The sequence below is a fragment of the Monodon monoceros genome, unplaced genomic scaffold (genome assembly GCF_005190385.1).
Source record: "Monodon monoceros isolate NGI ecotype Baffin Bay Population unplaced genomic scaffold, NGI_Narwhal_1 Super_Scaffold_7, whole genome shotgun sequence".
Taxonomy (NCBI): domain Eukaryota; kingdom Metazoa; phylum Chordata; class Mammalia; order Artiodactyla; family Monodontidae; genus Monodon; species Monodon monoceros.
Window position 1 is genome coordinate 38,184,209 of NW_021703784.1, and position 18,498 is coordinate 38,202,706.

General features: G+C 37.9%; 1 protein-coding gene across 2 annotated transcripts in view; it reads left to right on the forward strand.

The window, feature by feature from the left end:
* MRE11 (MRE11 homolog, double strand break repair nuclease) overlaps positions 1–18,498 on the forward strand; it is a 73,212-nt gene that overhangs the window by 25,835 nt on the left and 28,879 nt on the right. For both annotated transcript variants that reach the window (XR_003791506.1, XM_029208711.1), the window contains exons 10-14: positions 366–446; positions 3,592–3,718; positions 6,282–6,382; positions 7,617–7,790; positions 13,575–13,631. Coding sequence is in view for 1 of the 2 variants with exons in the window: in XM_029208711.1 (XP_029064544.1) it covers positions 366–446; positions 3,592–3,718; positions 6,282–6,382; positions 7,617–7,790; positions 13,575–13,631 (540 nt within the window). In the remaining variant the exon portion in view is untranslated. The remainder of the gene's footprint in view (positions 1–365; positions 447–3,591; positions 3,719–6,281; positions 6,383–7,616; positions 7,791–13,574; positions 13,632–18,498) is intronic.

The window sequence follows — 18,498 nt, forward strand, 5'->3', positions numbered from 1 at the left end:
AGGAAGGCATTTTCACTTGGTGGCCCACAGACTTACATTGTCCTTACAGCTGAAAGAATCCTTTTTTCCCAGTAGTTCCAAATAAACCCCTAGCATTGAGTTTCTCTGGACTGAGGTCATGTACTTGTCCCTGAACCCAATCTCTGAGGCCACGGAGAAGGAAAATGAATGGATTTGTCTTGGCCTAGTCAGGGAGCCCGGGGTCTCTCAATCTTGGCACAATTGACATTTTACTGGGTAACACTTTGTTGTGGGAGCTTGTTCTGTGCATGGTAGGACTTTTACAAGTCCTCTCTGACCTCAACCACTAGATGCCAGCCAGTAGTACCTCTTCCCCCTAGACATGACAATATCTTTATTTTGAGATTGAAGAAATGCTTGAAAATGCAGAACGGGAACGTCTGGGAAATTCTCGACAGCCAGAGAAGCCTCTTATACGACTGCGAGTAAGTCCTCTTCAGATAAATTCAACTTTATTGATTTTCAGAGGAGAGTATTGTACAGTTTACATGGATATTTTGGGAAAAGTACCAAAGAGAGTACGTATACTAAAAAGAGCAGTCATCGTTGGTGGAAAAAATAATAAAGCAGCCAGGATTTGATTTAATCATAGTTTCGTTTTGATAGGTTTGGGTTTCTTTTCTCTCTATTTTTCTCTTTTTCTAAGTAGTCTATTGTATTTGATACGTTGGCTGTGCTCTCTGACTTCATCGTTTACTGTTCCCTTCTCTCCCTCCCTTCCAGACACTTGGCCTTCTTGTAATTCCTCAGATGCATCAGACATGCTCTCACCTCCTCCAGATCTGCTCAGATGTCACCTCAGTGGGCCCCAGCCTAATTAAGATTGCAACCCCCATACTCTCTCTCCAACACTCCTGATTTCACTTCCCTTCTCTACTTTTTCTTTTCTTTTCTTCCCACAACACATCCTCCTAACCTACTACACCCAATTTATTTATTTTGGTTATTGTTTGTCCTTCATTACAAAACTGTCAGCTCTGTAGAAGCATGGAACTTTGTGAATCTTCTTAACTAATATATCCAAAGATCCCAGAACAGTTCCTGACACATAACAAGTGCTTGATAAATATGTGGAAAGAATTGATAAGTATTTGACAGTATTAGAAAAGTCTAAGAAATTGAAGTGTTTCCTGTGCCTATATGCCTGCTTATCTTTTCTATCATGATACATACAAACAAACAAATAACAACAGACTTTTTTTTTTTGCCCCTCTGCCTTTCCCTTCTCCTAGCTCCTGCCCTTTCTGATTTTCTTTCAAAAAAATACATTGTCTATATTGCTCATGTAATACTCTCTTCCTCAATCCACTATAATCAAGGCTCTGACCCCACCATCTAAGGTGGAAAAGATGACCTTCAATTGTCAAATTCAGTAGATTTTTGTCATCTTACTGAATCACTCTTCGGCATTCTCTACTACGAATGATGTTTGTCCCTTCCTATCTTTCAGTTAGCCCTCTGTTCAGTCTAGGCATATGGTCACCTATAGAATGACAACTCCCAAATGTTTTTTTTTTTCTTTGCGGTACGCGGGCCTCTCACTGTTGTGGCCTCTCCCGTTGCGGAGCACAGGCTCTGGACGCGCAGGCTCAGCGGCCATGGCTCACGGGCCTAGCCGCTCCGCGGCATGTGGGATCTTCCCGGACCGGGGCACGAACCCGTGTCCCCTGCATCGGCAGGCGGACTCTCAACCACTGCGCCACCAGGGAAGCCCCCCAAAGAAGCCTTTCTTGACTTCCCTTCAGAGTCGTTGCTTCTTCCTTTGTGTCCTCAGTCTACTTTGTACATACTTCTTTTTTTTTTTTTTTTGAGTTTGCCAAGAAAGAGAATGGCTTTATTACATCTCACTCTCAGAAGATGTAATAAAATGTTATATATACGTATATGTGTAATAATGTTTTATTAAATATTTTTTTAAGTTTTTTTTTTTTTGGCTGCACTGTACGGTGTACATACTCTTACAGCACCATCACATTCTGCTTGCAATTACTTCTTTACATAGTTTATCTTCCCAGTCAGCTTGTGAATTTCTTCACCCCTGGCCCTTACCCCTGGCCCTTAAAAGAGTGCCTGCACATTGTGGACACTCAGTAAAGTTTGCTTAGTGAACGAGCTTTGCGACTTTTAGGAACAGAAAATTACAAATAAAACTAGGCTGGAGTACAGTTTTTAAAAATGTCTGAAGAGTTTTGGGGAGGCCCAATAGCTTGAGCATTTGGCATTTTCTGTTTTAGAACATGGCAGCAGCTGTAGAGATGGTCTGGGTAACAGAAACATAGTTGCTTCGGGGGAACCACATAGTTCTCTTTATCAGGGCAGAAGGTCCCATGTTCCTCATCTGTGTCTGCCTGATACCATTAGAACCAACCAGACTTGAATTGAAAATTGGCATTCCTTTTTCTAAACACACTAAATTATTAATTCATTAAGGAAACAAAAGAACAAATATTTTCACGTAAGTAGTATTCCAGAAGTACATTGTGTTGGCTAGAGGACGCTTACTGATTCACTAATGCAGTGAGCAAATGTATGTTGAGTACCTTCTTTCTGCATGCTGGTGGGCGGGGAGGAGGGCCACAGTGATGGTAAAATAGACGAGGGTTACAGGAGGCGGAGGTGTGAGGAGAGACAATCAACAAATAGTGAATACATGAACAAACTCTTAGCTAGTGCTAAGTGTGATGAAGAGGGTAAGTGGGGTGGAGGTTAGGAGTAATCTGGAAAGGCTGGTGATGTGTTACGATGCTGATTCCCAGAGCATACTTTGAGAACAGCTAGTTTAGGAGAACAATTATATCTCTTAGAAAGAGATGTAGTATTTTTCTTTGTAAAGAGCTTGGTACCACCATAGACTTCTTTAGAAAGAGCCTGCCTTGAGAGCAATTATTAGTTCTTTTGTAAATAGAAACAGTTGGCCCTCTGTACCTGCACTTCTGCATCCACGGAGATGGAGGGCTGATTGAACTCCGCCATTTTATGTAAGGGACTTGAGCATCCACAGATTTTGGTGTTCTTAGGGATCCTGGAACCAATCCCCCGTGAATACCGAGGGATGACTGTACTGTGTTTTGAAGGAAGGTGATCATTTCTCAAAGCTCACAGACTAGCTTCTTTTCTTCCGTGGATTTTCCCAGCATTTATTTTTGTCTAGTGTAAAAGCTTATCCCTACATGATAGACCAATTAACAAATGCATCTAGGGCCAGCATTTTGTTTTGGTAGAGAATCTCCTTCTGTTTTAAAAGTTTAAAAAAATTTGTTTAGAAATTTCACATCCTTTTCAGATGATATTCCTGGTACCTAGACTGCTGGTTTTATCATGGGGAGATGTAATTTTCTGACACTGTGGGAATTCTTATTGTATCTTGATTCCATCAAACAATGTTCTGCATAAGTGTAAACCTTTGAAGTTTTATTTTCTCAGTAGAATAAATGGTATAACATCATCATGATCTTTAAAATGAATTGTGGAACGTTAACATATTAACTTAAAAGTATTACACATAAACATGAATACTGAAATTGGTGATCTGTTTTTTCCTAGCCTTCATAGCTTATTCTGTATTTCCAGGTGGACTATAGTGGAGGCTTTGAACCGTTCAGTGCTCTTCGCTTTAGCCAGAAATTTGTGGACCGGGTAGCTAATCCAAAAGATGTTATCCATTTTTTCAGGCGTAGAGAACAAAAGGAAGACACGGGTAAGCTAGTTATCTTTACAAATTAAAAAATGCTCTTATAGGCTTCACATAAATCAATCTCTAGTAAAAGTATAAAACAATAATGGAAAATGTTTTATTATGATTCTTTCTAATATCTCAGACAAATAAACTGATAATTGGAATAATTAAATCTCTTCTAAAAATTAGATAGAAATCATTTGTAAACTTGTGGATATCAATACAGAAATGAAGCCTTTCGTAGTTTTTTTAAGACGTGCTGCTGATTGACAACATACTTTAGAGAGAAAGCGTTTAAATATCTACTATTTACTATACATTATTAATGTTCAGAGAACATACTCTCAAATTTTGCAGGGCTAAATATTTCAGCTTTACAGTGTACAGTGATTTAAGAAGACTCCACTCTTTTGAAATAAGAGGTGTCCCAGAATGTTAAAAAGATATGTACTTAAGGGCTTAAGTTTGATGTTTCTATTGATCAGATAATTAATTTCCAATTAAAGTTCAAAAAAACAAATTGCCCTTATTTTAGCATTTATCAAAAACAGGTCATCTGACTGAAGCAGTGCTTCTTCTTAAGAAGTATTGGTCCTTTTAAATACAGAGGCTCATCTCCTTAGAGCTATCGAGTCAGAATTTTCATAGAAAAATATGGCTCTTGTTTACATGTACGCTACCTTGATTTTTATTAACCCCGATTTAATGAGCTTCTGTTTTTCATAGTGAAATTGTGATCACAATGGTGTGTGCTGTTAATTCAGCCTGAAACAGTCATTTGGATATTTAAATGGAGCTCATAGAATACTGTTTTAGGGGGGGAAAATCCATATCAAAGAATGATATTTTTATGCTATGAATTTTAGCTAGTTACTTACTGATGGTGATTTACTTTAATTGCCCATCCTTATCAATTCCTTGAATTTTTTGGGTGTAGCATTTGTGAGAATGTGGAGTATAGAACCTAGTACTTTATGTTATTTGAGTTTCATCCATTGTCAGTTTTGTTCTCATGATCCCTTTTTGGTTTAAACATTAATTGCTGAATGGAAACAGTGACCTTTTGTATATCTTATCGAAAGCATGAAATTGTTTGTTGTTTTGGCCAGCTCTGCTACTTTAACTACATGTGTGACATCATGCAAATTACTTAATCTCTGATGTTTTGTTTTCTTGTCTACAAAATCAGGATAATAACTGTGCCTGCCTCACAGGATTGTTGTGAGGGTTAGATGATATACTGTGTGTAAATGGTCTTAACATAGTGTCTGGCGTAGTAAAATATAGTAATCATATTTATGAAGCAATATTAATTCTCCTGTCTTGAAATTCAAAAAAGATTTCTATTCACTTGTCCTCACCACTTTGTTAGAGGCACACTGAACTTTGTGCCTCTTTACCCCCTTAGCCATTGCATAAACTTTTCCCTCTGCCTAAAATACTTTTTCTTTTTCCTCTTTTGCTTAGTAAGTCTTATTCATTCTGCAAGTCTTTTTTTTTTTTTTTTTAATTTATTTGTTTTTATTTTTGGCTGTGCCAGGTCTTAGTCATGGCACGTGGGGTCTTTGTTGCAGCATGCAGGATCTTCAGTTGCGGCATGCGGACTTCTTAGTTGCAGTGCAAGTCTTGAGTCAAATGATAACTGCGTTTGCTATCTGCATGTTATTTTCAGCCTTCTTTGAGAAGAATTAATTTATTTCTTCTCTGTGTGTCATATTTTCTGTTCTTACCTCTGTTGTAGCACTTACCATCTTGTATTGTAATCATTTGCTATTATGGGCGGCATCCTGTCATTTTATCATTGTGTTTTCCACACCAGGTCACACACGTGCTGGACAGTTAATATTCATTTCCCTGACAAAGGTTATGAGCAGAGCACCTACTGGACCCTATGCTTTTTGACAGTATTCTTTTTATTCTGTACCTGCTGTTTTTTGAGACAACCATCCTGCCTAGGAATGAAGCAAATGTGCTTTAAACCTACTTCCCATTTGTCTCACAGAATATTAAAAAGATTTGTGTTTAATGGCCAAGATTTAATTAAATTAATAATTTTTTCTGTTTCATCAAGGACATTCTTATGTGAAACTGGCTTTTTGTTTTGTCTTGTTTTGAACTGTGAGTACAAAGTGATGACTCTCAGTAGAGCTCAGAGACACTGCCTTGACTCATCCCAAGGAACCGGCAGTTTTACCCACGACTGCTTTTGTATCATCGGTGCAAATGTCAATACGGTGGAAGAGATAAATAACGTCTTAGTATTATTATGAAAGTACGTTTGACCTTAAGCCCCCTGAACCAGTATGGGGGACTCCCAGAGATCTGTGGACCACTCTGTGAGAATAGCTCCAAGAGACATACCACTTGGAGATTTGGAAAAGAAATACAGACTTCGGGGAAATGACTCTAGATATTAGCAAAAATGACATGTTTTTGCCTCAGAATTTACTGGGTTGAGCAAACTGACAGTTGATAAAGTTTGGCCATACCTCCTTCACTGACAGCAACCTTCAGTGAGTTTGGGCACTTTAACATTAAAAGAGAAACTGCTACTTTTTTTTTTTCATGGAATTCTTTTTTCTAGGAGAAGAGATCAACTTTGGGAAGTTCATCACAAAACCTTCAGAAGTAACAACTCTAAGGGTAGAAGACCTTGTGAAACAGTATTTTCAAACCGCAGAGAAGGTAATTTCTTAGTTACAGTTCTCAGTTTAGATAATGGCTATCTTATAATAACAGATTTTAATTTAAGATATGTGTAATTGATAGTTTAAACAAAACGAATCCTGAGAATGTCTCCATGAAGTAAGCAGGGTGACAACTACATTCATTTATAGTTATTACGTATCAAGAAAAATAAGTGCTTAATTAATGTCAGTCATTAATATTGTTATTATTGTGTCTATTATTGTCAGTGTTGTTATCCTCTTTCTTTTTATCGCTACTACCTAAGTCTGAATCCAGGATTTAATTTTCTTGCATCTGGATGTAATTTCAGAGTTACTTTATTAATAAGCCACTGGATGGTGAAGCTATTCTTATTTTTGTGGGTATATGCCACTTTGAGACCCTCTGGTTGTATTAGCTTCCTATAGCTGCTGGAATAAATGTCCACCAACTTAGTGGTTTAAAACAACACAGGTTTATTACCTTACAGTTTTGTAGGTCAGAAACCAGACACTGGTCTCACTGGACAAAAACTTGGTTTTTGTTGGAGGTGTTGTCAAGGCTGTGTTCCTTTCTGGAAGCTGTAGGGAAGATTCCATTTCCTCGTCTTCTCCAGCTTCTGGAGGTAGCCGTGTTTCTTGGCTCCGGGCCCCCTTCTTCCATCTTCGAAGCAAGCAACGCTGGATCTGTCTGGCCGTCATTGCCCCGGATACTCCTCTGTGACTCCCTTCGGCCTCCCTCTTCTATTTTCAAGGATGCTTGTGATTACACTGGGCCCACCTGGATAGTCCCTGATAATCTCCCGCTTTTGTAGCAGCTGGTTAGCAACCTTAATTCCACCTGTAACCTTAATTCTCCTTTGCCATGTAACATATCCACAGGTCCCAGAGATTAGGATGTGGACATCTTTAGGGGCCATTTTTCTGCCTACCACACTGGTTAACCTGCTCTCTTAGTCGTCAGCTGCTATTTCTGGACTCTGTGTCCCAGCCTCTCAGGCCTCTGCATTTTCACAAGTCCTGTACTCTACTCCTGTTTCTTGTTTTTACTTTGCTTTTTCTGGCCCTTAATATTTATCAGTAGGCTTAATTACCGTCCATTGATTTATTTTGCTTTGCTGTGTTTTCCCTCCAATAACTAGATGACTTTTTTGTCTTTTTCTCTGGTAAAATTATTCTGCAATTTCCCTTGCTTATACAGAATTGTTTTGTAAGGAAGATGCTGCATCCAGTGATGTATATGTCTCTTACAGAACGTGCAGCTCTCACTTCTAACAGAAAGGGGAATGGGTGAAGCAGTACAAGAATTTGTGGACAAGGAAGAAAAAGATGCCATAGAGGAATTAGTGAAATATCAGTTGGAAAAAACACAGCGATTTCTTAAAGAACGTCATACTGATGCCCTAGAAGATAAAATCGATGAAGAGGTGAGTAACTAATTTGGGGTGGAAAATCTATTATTTAGATAGTCTCTCCTTAAGAGTAGCTCTAAGTTTCTTTCTGGTAAATCACTAACTTCACGATTTGTTTAGTTTCCTCATCTATAAAACTGAGATCATAAAGTGAGGATTAAATTAGAAAATGTCTAATAAGTGTCTAGAACACAGTCTCAAATATGATTGATACCCAGTGAATGTTAGTTTTGTTGCCCATAGCTAGTATCTTCTCTTGAAGATCATGAAAGTGCTTTAAAATGAACCTCATAGGGTGAAAATGTCTGCTTATCTCAATTTTTTATTAAGTTTTGATTGAGATTTTGAATTTCATCTAGGAAATGCAGTCCCTCTGAGCATAAAAGCAGAGGAAAAGCTCTTTAGATTTGACTACATAAAATTTTTAAATGTTTGCATGTCAAATTGTCAAAAAACAAAATGAGAAGGTATCGACGTGGAGAAAATATTCGTATGTGGGCAGAACAAAAGGTTAATATTCTTACTGCATTAAAGGGCTCTTATGAATCTTAAGAAGAATATTAAACATTTCAATAGAATAATGAACAGAGGACCTGAATAGGTGGTTCACAAAAGAAATATAAATGGCTAATAGGCATATGAAACCAGTATTTAACCTAGGATAATCAAAGAAGCTCAAATTAAATGTATTTTTTATCTATCAAAGTGGCAACAATTTGAGAAAGATACTTAGTACTCTGCTGGTAATGAAATACTTAGTACTCTGCTGCAATGAAAAGCAATGAAAAGCAATGAAAAGCATTTTTGCCTTCTTAAGCATGTCAAGAAGCTTAAGATTTGTCCTTTAACTCAGCGCTGGGAGATTTTCCTAAGACAATAATGAGATAGAGATTTAGAATGGGGAGTAATTTATGTCAGTGTTATCTGCAGTGGGGAAAAGTTGGAGATGTTTTGGTAAAATAAATGTTGGCACATACCCAGTATGGAATACTATGCAACTATTAAAAATTACACTTTTGAAGAACATGCAAAAGTATTTTCAGCGTTAAGTGGGAAAAGAATTCCAAAGTGGTAAAACTATACACAATGGCATCCCAGTTATTTTTATTTTATATGTGAGTGGGTGCGTGTATGCAAAGAATGGAAGAAGATATTCCAAACATTATCAGTGGTTATGCTCAGGTAGTGGGATTATAGGGGATCATTTCCTGTATTTTCCAAATTCCCTCTGAGCAGAAGAACACAATGTTATTTTTAAAACTCATTCCCTTTTACTTTTATTTTTGTGCTTTTAGTCATTTAACATGATTCTTTTAAAGCCTTACAGTGTCAACTAATGTACAACCAGTAATATTAAATGCCAGGTACTTTGACAGGGAAGGCAGATAATCCACACTCTAAAACTACTTACTCTGTGGCTCTGGATGTGTTAGGTTCATAAATTTTTAGCATGGGTGGATTTGTCAGTCAAGTGCCATAAATATAACATGACCATACCCCCTAAATGTAAAATGCAAAACTGCAAAACTCCTAGGAGATAACATAGGAGAAAACCTAGATGACCTTGTATACGGTGATGACTTTTTAGATTCAACATCAAAAGCACGATTCATGAAACAAGTAATTGATAAACTAGACTACATTGAAATTAAAAACTTTTGCTCTGCAAAAGATAACGTGAAGAGAATGAGAAGACACGCCACAGACTGGGAGAAGATAGTTGCAAAAGACAAATTTGATGAGGGATTATTATCTAAAATATACAAAAACTCTTAAAATTCAACAATAAGAAAATTTAATAATCCAATTAAAAAATGGGCAAAAGACCTTACCAGACCAAGGAATGTAGTCAGTTGGCAACTAAGCATATGAAAAGATGTTCGACATCTTATGTCATTAGGGAAATGCAAATTAAAGCAAGGAGATATGCCACTACACACCTGTCAGAACGGCCAAATTCCAGAACACCGACAACACCACATGCTGGTGAGGATGTGCTGCGGCAGGAACTCTTAGATTGCGAGTGGGAATGCAAAATGGTGCAGTCACTTTGAAAGGCAGTTTGTCAGTGTCTTATAAAAGTAAACATACTCTTCCCGTACTCTCCAGCAGTCGTGCTCCTAGGTATCTACCCAAAGGAGTTGAAAACTTATGTCTAAACAAAAACCTGCACATGATATTTATAGCAGCTTTATTCATAATTGCCAAAACTTGGAAGCAACAAAGATGTACTTCAGTAGGTAAATGAATAAACTGTGAAACATCTAGACAAGGGAATATTATTCTGTGCTAAAAAGAAATGACCTATCAAGCCATTAAAAGACATGGAGGAACCTTAAGTGACTATTACCAACTGAAAGAAGCCAATCTGAAAAAGTAACTTAATGTATGATTCCTGCTATGTAACATTCTAGAAAAAGTAAAACTATGGACATAGTACAGAAATCACTGGTTGTCAGTGGTTGGGCAGGGATGGGATAAGGGGATGAAAAGGTGGATTCACAGAGGATTTTTAGAACAGTAAAACTACTCTGTATCAAACTGTAATGGTGGGTTATACATGTATACATGTCATTATACATTTGTCCAAACTCAAAGAATGTACACCACCAAGAGTGAACCTTAAGGAGTTTAGGTGATATGGAGTATGGAGTGTCAGTATCGGTTCATCAGTTATAACAACTGTACAGTTCTGGTGGGGGATGTTGATATTAATAGGGGAGGCTGTGCATGTATGGGACAGGGCTATATGGGAAATCTCTGTGCCTTCCTTTTAATTTTGCTGTGAACCCAAGCTGCTCTAAAAAAGTAAATAAATAAAACAAACAAACCCTCCTTCCCACCCTCCACTCCCCAAAATGATCATCCACACCTGGAGTGACATCATGACTTTTGAGAGAGAGAGAGAGTGTGTGTGGGGGTGTGGGGGTATGTGTGTGTAGCATGGTGGCTAAGAGTATGGACTATAGACCAGATGACCTTACTCGCTATGGAACCGTCAGTGAAGTATTTAACCTCTCTGTGCCTCAGTTTCCTCATCTATGAAATGGGGATAATAGAAACTCATTCAAGGTTGTTGTGAGGATTAAAAGAATACATGTAAGCCCTCAGTACACTGACACATAATGCCTGCTCGGTATTTTTACTCTGATGCTCATTTCTCTTCTGTGAATGACTCAGTGCTTTTGATATATCACATGCCACCTCGAGCACTGTTACATGCTGTGCCGTCTTTTAAAAAAAATATTATTCCTGTATTCTTCCCCTTCTACTGAATCTTAACAAACATGCTGCTATTTCTTTCAACAAAACTCTGGAGCCTAGATCCTATTTCCCTTTCGCTGTTATTCTATTTCTTTTTTCCTCTTTTATAGCAGAATTGCTTCACAGAGTTTTCTGTATTTGCTGCCCAGATTCTTCGCCTTCATTTTTCTCTTAAATCCATCTATTCAGGGGTTTCGACCCCCTCTTTCCAGTGAATTTACTCTTGTCAAAGCACCAGTGACCTCCAGTGCTAAATCCATTGTCCGTTCTCCATCTTAAATCTCACTTGACCTCTTCTTAAAACCTTTTTTCCATTGGCTTTTAGGGCTCCACACTCTTCTGGTTTTCTTCCCAGCTCATTGTCTGTGTATTCTCAGTCTCTGTTGATTCCTCTCACCTCTCCAGCCTCTTAAGTTGGAGTCTCCAGAACTCAGTCCTTGGACCCCTTCTTCATCTACATATTCCTTTTGTATTCTCACCCAGCTTCCTGGCTTTAAATGCTGTCATCCGGTGATGACTTTTCAAAAGTCTAGCCCAAACCTCTCCTCTCAACTCAAGACTTATGTAGCCAACAACCTGCTAGACCTTCCACTCGGATGTTTAATAGACCTCTCCAACTTCCAACATTCCCAGTCTGAATTGCTGAACCTTAGCCCCTGCTCTACCTGTAGGGTTCTAGTGGAAGCATTATTCTTTCATTTGCTCAAGCGGTAAACCTTGAAGTTATCCTTGACTCCTCTTTTTCTGTCACCTATATCCTGTCTGGAAATCCTTTAACTCTACCTTCAGAATATATACAGGATGTGACTATTTCTCACCACCTTCATCTCTATCAGTGGTCCAAGGCCTGGCCATTTCTCACCTAGATTACTCCTGTTGCCTCCAAACTGGTCTCCCTGTTTCTGCCTGTGCTTTTCCTCCACACTCTGTTCTGTCCTCAGCTCAGCTGAGCTGTTGGTGATCCTCACGTAGTTTAGATGAAGTCACTCCTGCCTAAAAACAAAAGTCCTTACAGTTGCTCCCAAGGCCTTACTCAATGTGGTTTCTGTTACTTCTTCATCCTCATGTCTGCTCCAGCCCAGCGACCTCCTTGCTGTTTCTTAAACATACCATGCTTCTGCCCCGGTGCCTTTGCATATATTCTTTCCTTTGACTGGAATGATTTTCCCCAGTTATTTTCAAGGTTCATTCCCTACCTTTTAAAATCTTTGCTACCTTCTTGCTTTGCTACTTTCTCCGTGAGGCCTTTGATGATCATCCTGTAGCCTCTCCTCAGCACTGTCTGTCCCTCTTCCTGCATTACTTTTCTCTGAGCACTTAACACCTTTTGCAAAGATTTCACAGGTTCACATATTTGAAAGGACTCATAAGACTCATAAGACTCCACTGAACACACTCACTTAAAGTTTTTATTTAAAGGCAACTGATAACGGTACAGCAAGAGAAGGAGTATAGGCAGGCATTAGGGATCTGAGAGATACCAGGCGTCTGTTTCTCATGTCCTTATATGCACACAGCAAACCCGGGACAGAGCACCAAGATCTGTGCAGAAGTTTCCAGGGAGTCTTTTATGCCTCTCTGGTCGCATAATCAAACCACGCTGTCTAACTGCTCATGCAGGTTGAAATCCATCAGTAAATAATTTGGCCCTGGGAATGCCAGAGGCTCCTCAGAGGTAAGGATGGAGCTTTCTCAGTCTAGCTGTAAATTAACTTGATTCTATACACTTTGTAAAATACAACATAATTTTTTATTTTGTTTCTTATTTTGTAACACACACACACACACACACGCACACACTGATTGTAAGCTCCATGGAGGGCAGAATTCTTGACCATTTTGTTCATTATTGTATTCTCAGTTCCTACAATAGCACCTGGCACATAGCTTGGCTCAGTAAATATGTGCCGAGTAAATTATTAAATAAATGGAGTTTCTTTCTAGCTATATAACTATATTATAAGAGCTGTATAGCTATATAACTATATTATAAGGAACCAGTAAAAAAGGAAGCTTTGTATCCTTCATGGCACCAGGACCAGGGTTGGCAGACAGCAAACATTTGGTGGTTGACTGTTAGCAAAATGGATCTTCAGGGGCCCACCCACTTCAGGTACCATTTCGGAGAGCCTCCTGGATGACTTGCAGCCAGGTGCCCAAGAATGATTTGAGCAGTGTAATAATTCAAGCCTATTAAAAGAGAGGTTTTTGTTTTTAGCTCTTTTACTGAACTATAACACCCATAGGACATTAGAATTTTTCCCTTTGCAGTCCGACAGGCTGTTTCTCAATGACTTGAAGCATTTGGTCAGCAGGTAGTATCATTTTGCTTAGGGCCAGTTTTTCTTAGAGTACATTTCTGAATTTTTAATGTAAGTCACTGGGGGAATATGACTTCTTTAATCTTTTGTGAAACAAAACTATACTTGAATTTCCGAATTTTATGTTGTAATGGAAAACATAAGTTAATCAGTTTTATATTTACATAACAGACATGTTTGTAACATTTTTGTGATTTATTCTGTTACAATCCAGGTACGTCGTTTCAGAGAAAGCAGACAGAAGAATGAAGAAGATGATGAAGTCCGAGAGGTAATTTTTCTGAAAATTCCTTTATTATATGTCAGCTTGTTAAATCAGAATAACTAGTAGGTTTATTTAGAGTAGTCAGTCCACAGGATCTCTTTTGGGTGGGTAGGACTGAGCAGGGGTTGGCTGAGGACCGCTGCCTTTGACTTATTCCAATTCGGCCTACGAGTATTCGGCTTGCTGATATTCTCTTTTTTTTTTCCTTTTGCTCTTGTCGAAAACTTACTTAATTGCGCATGTGTGTATGTGGTGGGTGCAGGCATGGAGGGGAGGCGCAGGAATAGTAGCCCGAAGAGCTCTTTTTAATGAAAATAATTCCCAACTGCTATTATAAAATAATGTAAAATTTAAACATAGAATTGCCACATGATCTAGTGATTCCACTTCTGAGTATTTACCAAAAAAAATTGAAAGCAGGGACTCGAGCATGTATTTGTACACCAATGTTCATAACATTATTTACAATAGCCCACAGGTAGTAACGATCCAAAGTCTATCAAAAAACGAATGGGTAAACTAGATGTGATACATACATCCATTGGAATATTCTTTAGCCTTAAAAGGAATGAAATTGAAGTATAGAATGGAACATACTATATCATGGATAAACCTTCAAAACATTATACTAAGTGAAGTAAGTCAGACATAAAAGAACAAATACTATGTGATTCCACTTACATGAGATACCTAGAGTAGTCAAATTCATACAGACAGAAAGTAGCAGAGTGATTATCGGGGTTTGGGGGAGGTGGTTAGGGAATGAAGGGTTATTTAATGGGTATGGAGTTTCAGTTTGGGATTATGAAAAAGTTGTGGCAATGGATGATGGCAGTGGTTGTACAACAATGTGAATGTACTTAATGCCACTGAAATACACACTTAAAAATGGTTAAAATGGTAAATTTTTATGTTACGTATATATTACTACAAAAAAGTGCAATAATACTAGGGTAGTATATTTTTAAATCTCGCAAAAAGTATATGGAAACATTGTCTTGCCATTGGCCCTATGCCTCCACTCATGAGCTAAATTCATAGAAGTAATGTAGTTCAAAGATATCAGTAAAGTCCACAGTCTGTTGTACAGAAAGATGAAGTATTATCTGAGTATAATGTTTGAGATTCTAAAACGAAGATGTAGTATTTAGACAAAGGCGAAGTATGAAATTTGGCAATGATGATAATTCATTCAAAGAAGTAATAATCATAAAAAGGCATGTGTGTTTTAAATTTTGCTAGATTCTGCCAAATCACTCCAAATATGTTACACCAGTTCCTCTCCCGACCGATAGTATTAGGGAGTGCTTATTTCCCTGCATCCTTCCGGCCATGACATATTACTACATCCTTTGATCTTTACAAATCTAAGTGGTGAGAAATTATTTCTTACTGTTGCTTTTAACTCATACTACTTGTATTACTAGTGAGTCTGAGCAATTTTTATGTTTATAAGTTATATTTATATGAAACACCTGATCATGTTCTTTGCATAGAATATTTTTTTCTTTTGCCTAGGGCATTGGTCTTTCTCTAATTGGTTTATAAGAGCACTCGTTTTGTTATATAAAAGAAGTATCCACTTGTTCCTGAGAGTTTTTTGTTTGTTTGTTTAAATCCAGAATGGGTAATGAATTAAGAGCTTTGTTGGCATCTGTGAAGATAAGCATGCAGGGTTCTTCCTCCTGTGTTCTGTTAATATGGTGAATTATATTATTTTCTATCCTATTATTGACCCAACCTTAGTATCACTTTGTGAAGCCCCTGATAATAGGTGTACTGGTCTTTCCATGCGCCCCGGGATTCCTTTTGTTTGCTTTGATATTCATGAGTAAGATACTGTAATTTTCCTTTTGTACATGCAGTCCTTTGTCAGTTTTCAGTACCATGTTGTGCTGGCTTTATAAAAACCAGCTGAAAGCTTTCTTTCTTTATGCTCTGTTCCTATTGAAATAGCCATGGAATCATCTGTTCTTTGAAGATTTGGTAGAATTTACCTGTGAAACTTTCTGGTTGCGATCCTTTTCGGGAGTGTAGTTCTTTTAAGAATTTTCTCAAAATGTTGTTAATTAGTCTGTTGAGACTGTCTATCTTTTTTTGATTCAGTTTAGGTCATTTATTTTCCAAATCACTTAGAATTGAGCAAAGTGTTTTATCACAATTCTTTTAATTTTCCTTACATCTTTTTTCCCTCCGTTCTCCTTTCTTTGCTTTAATTTAACAATTCATTTTAAAATTGTTTCATGTGTTCTGATATGCAGTATTTTTATTATCATTTTCTAGGTATTCTACAATTTTTGTTTTGTCTTGCAGTTTGGAGTCCAGGCTTTTGTCTTATTAATTTCTAATTTTATTGCATTGTGATTAGAAAGTATGATAATATTCTTTTTACTATTTAGGATTGATGTTTTTCTTAGCATCCCATTATATATCGGTTAAAACATTTCATGGGGTCTTGAAAAGAAGTATATTGTTTATTTTCAGAGTACAGAGTTCAACATGTATCAGCTAGATCTACCTTATTATGTAATTTAGGTCTCCTTGTTTCTTTTAAATATATATATATTTTATTTTATTTTATAAATTTATTTTTGGCTGCATTGGGTCTTCGTTGCTGTGCGCGGGCTTTCTCTAGTTGCAGCGAGCGGGGGCTACTCTTCCTTGTGGTGCGCGGGCTTTTCATTGTGGTGGCTTCTCTTGTTGTGGAGCACAGGCTCTAGGCGCACGGGCTTCAGTGGTTGTGGCACGTGGGCTCAGTAGTTGTGGCTCATGGGCTCTAGAGTGCAGGCTCAGTAGTTGTGGTGCACAAGCTTAGTTGCTCCGTGGCATGTGGGATCTTCCCGGACCAGGGCTCAAACCTGTGTCCCCTGCATTGGCAGGCAGATTCTTAACCACTGTGCCACCAGGGAAGTCCCTGTGTATATATTTTTTAATGTAGAGCTGGTTCTTGTTATTCATGGTAGTTGTGTTCTATAAAGTCACTGTAAACACTGAGTGAACACTGAACTGTTGCTCCTAGGGGAAATATAGGAATAGGTTCCTGCCAGCCACTGGTTACAACATTTTTGTTAACTGATTAATACATAACCCTTTCCATGTGTGTTTCTGTTTTAAGACCTTACTCAATATATATCATTGATTCATTAGCATTGAACTTGTGGCCCATTCAGTGCATGCCTTAATGAAGCATATATGACACATGTGTTTCCTCCATAAGGCACATCACAGCTTCTTGCACTTAAGAACCCTAGACAGCGCTTCAGCACTACACTGGGGGCCGTTTTAAAAGTAAAATCCCCAGCTGAAAGCACAAAAGTGTGAACACGGCACTAAACGTACTGTGAAAAGGATACTCGTTTAAAGAAGGCTCAGTGTCACCTCGTTCGACCTCATCTGGGAAGGTGTGTGTCAGGCGATTCAGAATTTGCACCTCTCTGCACGTGTCCATGAATGATCACAAACGCATCAGGAGTTAGAAATAAATTTTGGCAAGTAGGTGAATTTGCATATACGGAGTCTGAAAATTATGAGGACTGACTGTACTTCATCTGGGACAAGAAAGATGAATTGAAATCTTTTTCAACTATCTTTTCTTTGTATCTTTTTGGTTGTATTCCCTAAAGTTTTGTTCTTTTGGAGTTGTAATGCCATGTTGAGCCGTTCCCGTAGTGACTTAGCTGTTGTTTCACTTCAGCAAGTTCATCAGCGTGAAGCTGGGTTACCTCCACCTCTCCCCACCCGCTGCACTCCTGCTTCTGCCCTGCCTGCTGTGTGCTTATCTCCTCATCTAGTGCTTATCTCCTCATCTAGCCCTGTCTCTCCATATTTCATGGCACCACACAGAGCTTAGAAAAGCTCTAGATGCCTATTGTTAGACCCAGAACTAGTCATTCCAAGCAAGAGAGACTGTTGTCATGGCCTCTTGGCACGGGTAGATCAATTTTGGAGCTCTCTACACTGTCTGAAACTCTTCTCAACTTTCTCCCTTAGCCAGGCCAAATATTCACTATACCCATTAACTCTTTCTCCTGGGTTTTGTGTTTTGTGGGTGGAGCAATTTTCTAATTTTATTCAAAAAGGTATTTTTAAAATTTTTGTTCTCCTTGTTACATTTTGATAGGTTTAAAGGAAGAGATCAGGGCAGCATTGCTCTTATTCTGTTTTTAATCAGAAAATCTATATTCATTTCAGAGTTAGGATATTTCATTAAGTCTCAAACTTGTCTTTTCTAGACAGTTTCTTATCAAATTAAAATTTATTAAGTTAAAATCTTGGCCCTCACGTTTTTATTATTTTCCAGGCGTTCAATTGTTTTGTTCTACCTAATTCTTTTTACTGTATATTTGTAAGAGATTATTGCTTATGTTTTTCTGATTACAAAAGTAATATTTTAGAAAATGTACATTGTAGCAAATTTGAAATATTCAATAATAATGAAGAAAACAAAAAGCGCCCTAAAATTTCATCACCCAGAGATAGCAGCTATTTTTGGTGAGTTTTTTTCTTTTCTTTTTTTTTAGTTTCATGAAAAAAGGAATCACTATCTTTTATTTAAATCCATACACCTAAAACAAATATCATATAATATCGCTTATATGTGGAATCTAGAAAAATGGTACAGGTGAACTTATTTGCAAAGCAGAAATAGAGACATAGATGTAGAGAACAAACATATGGATACCAAGGGGGGAAGGGAGGGTGAGATGAATTGGGAGATTAGGATCGACATATATACACCACTATATATAAAATAGATAACTAATGAAAACCTACTGTATAACACAGGGAGCTCTACTCAATGCTCTTTGGTGACCTAAATGGGAAGGAAATCTAAAACAGAGGGGATATATGTATATGTATAACTGATTCACTT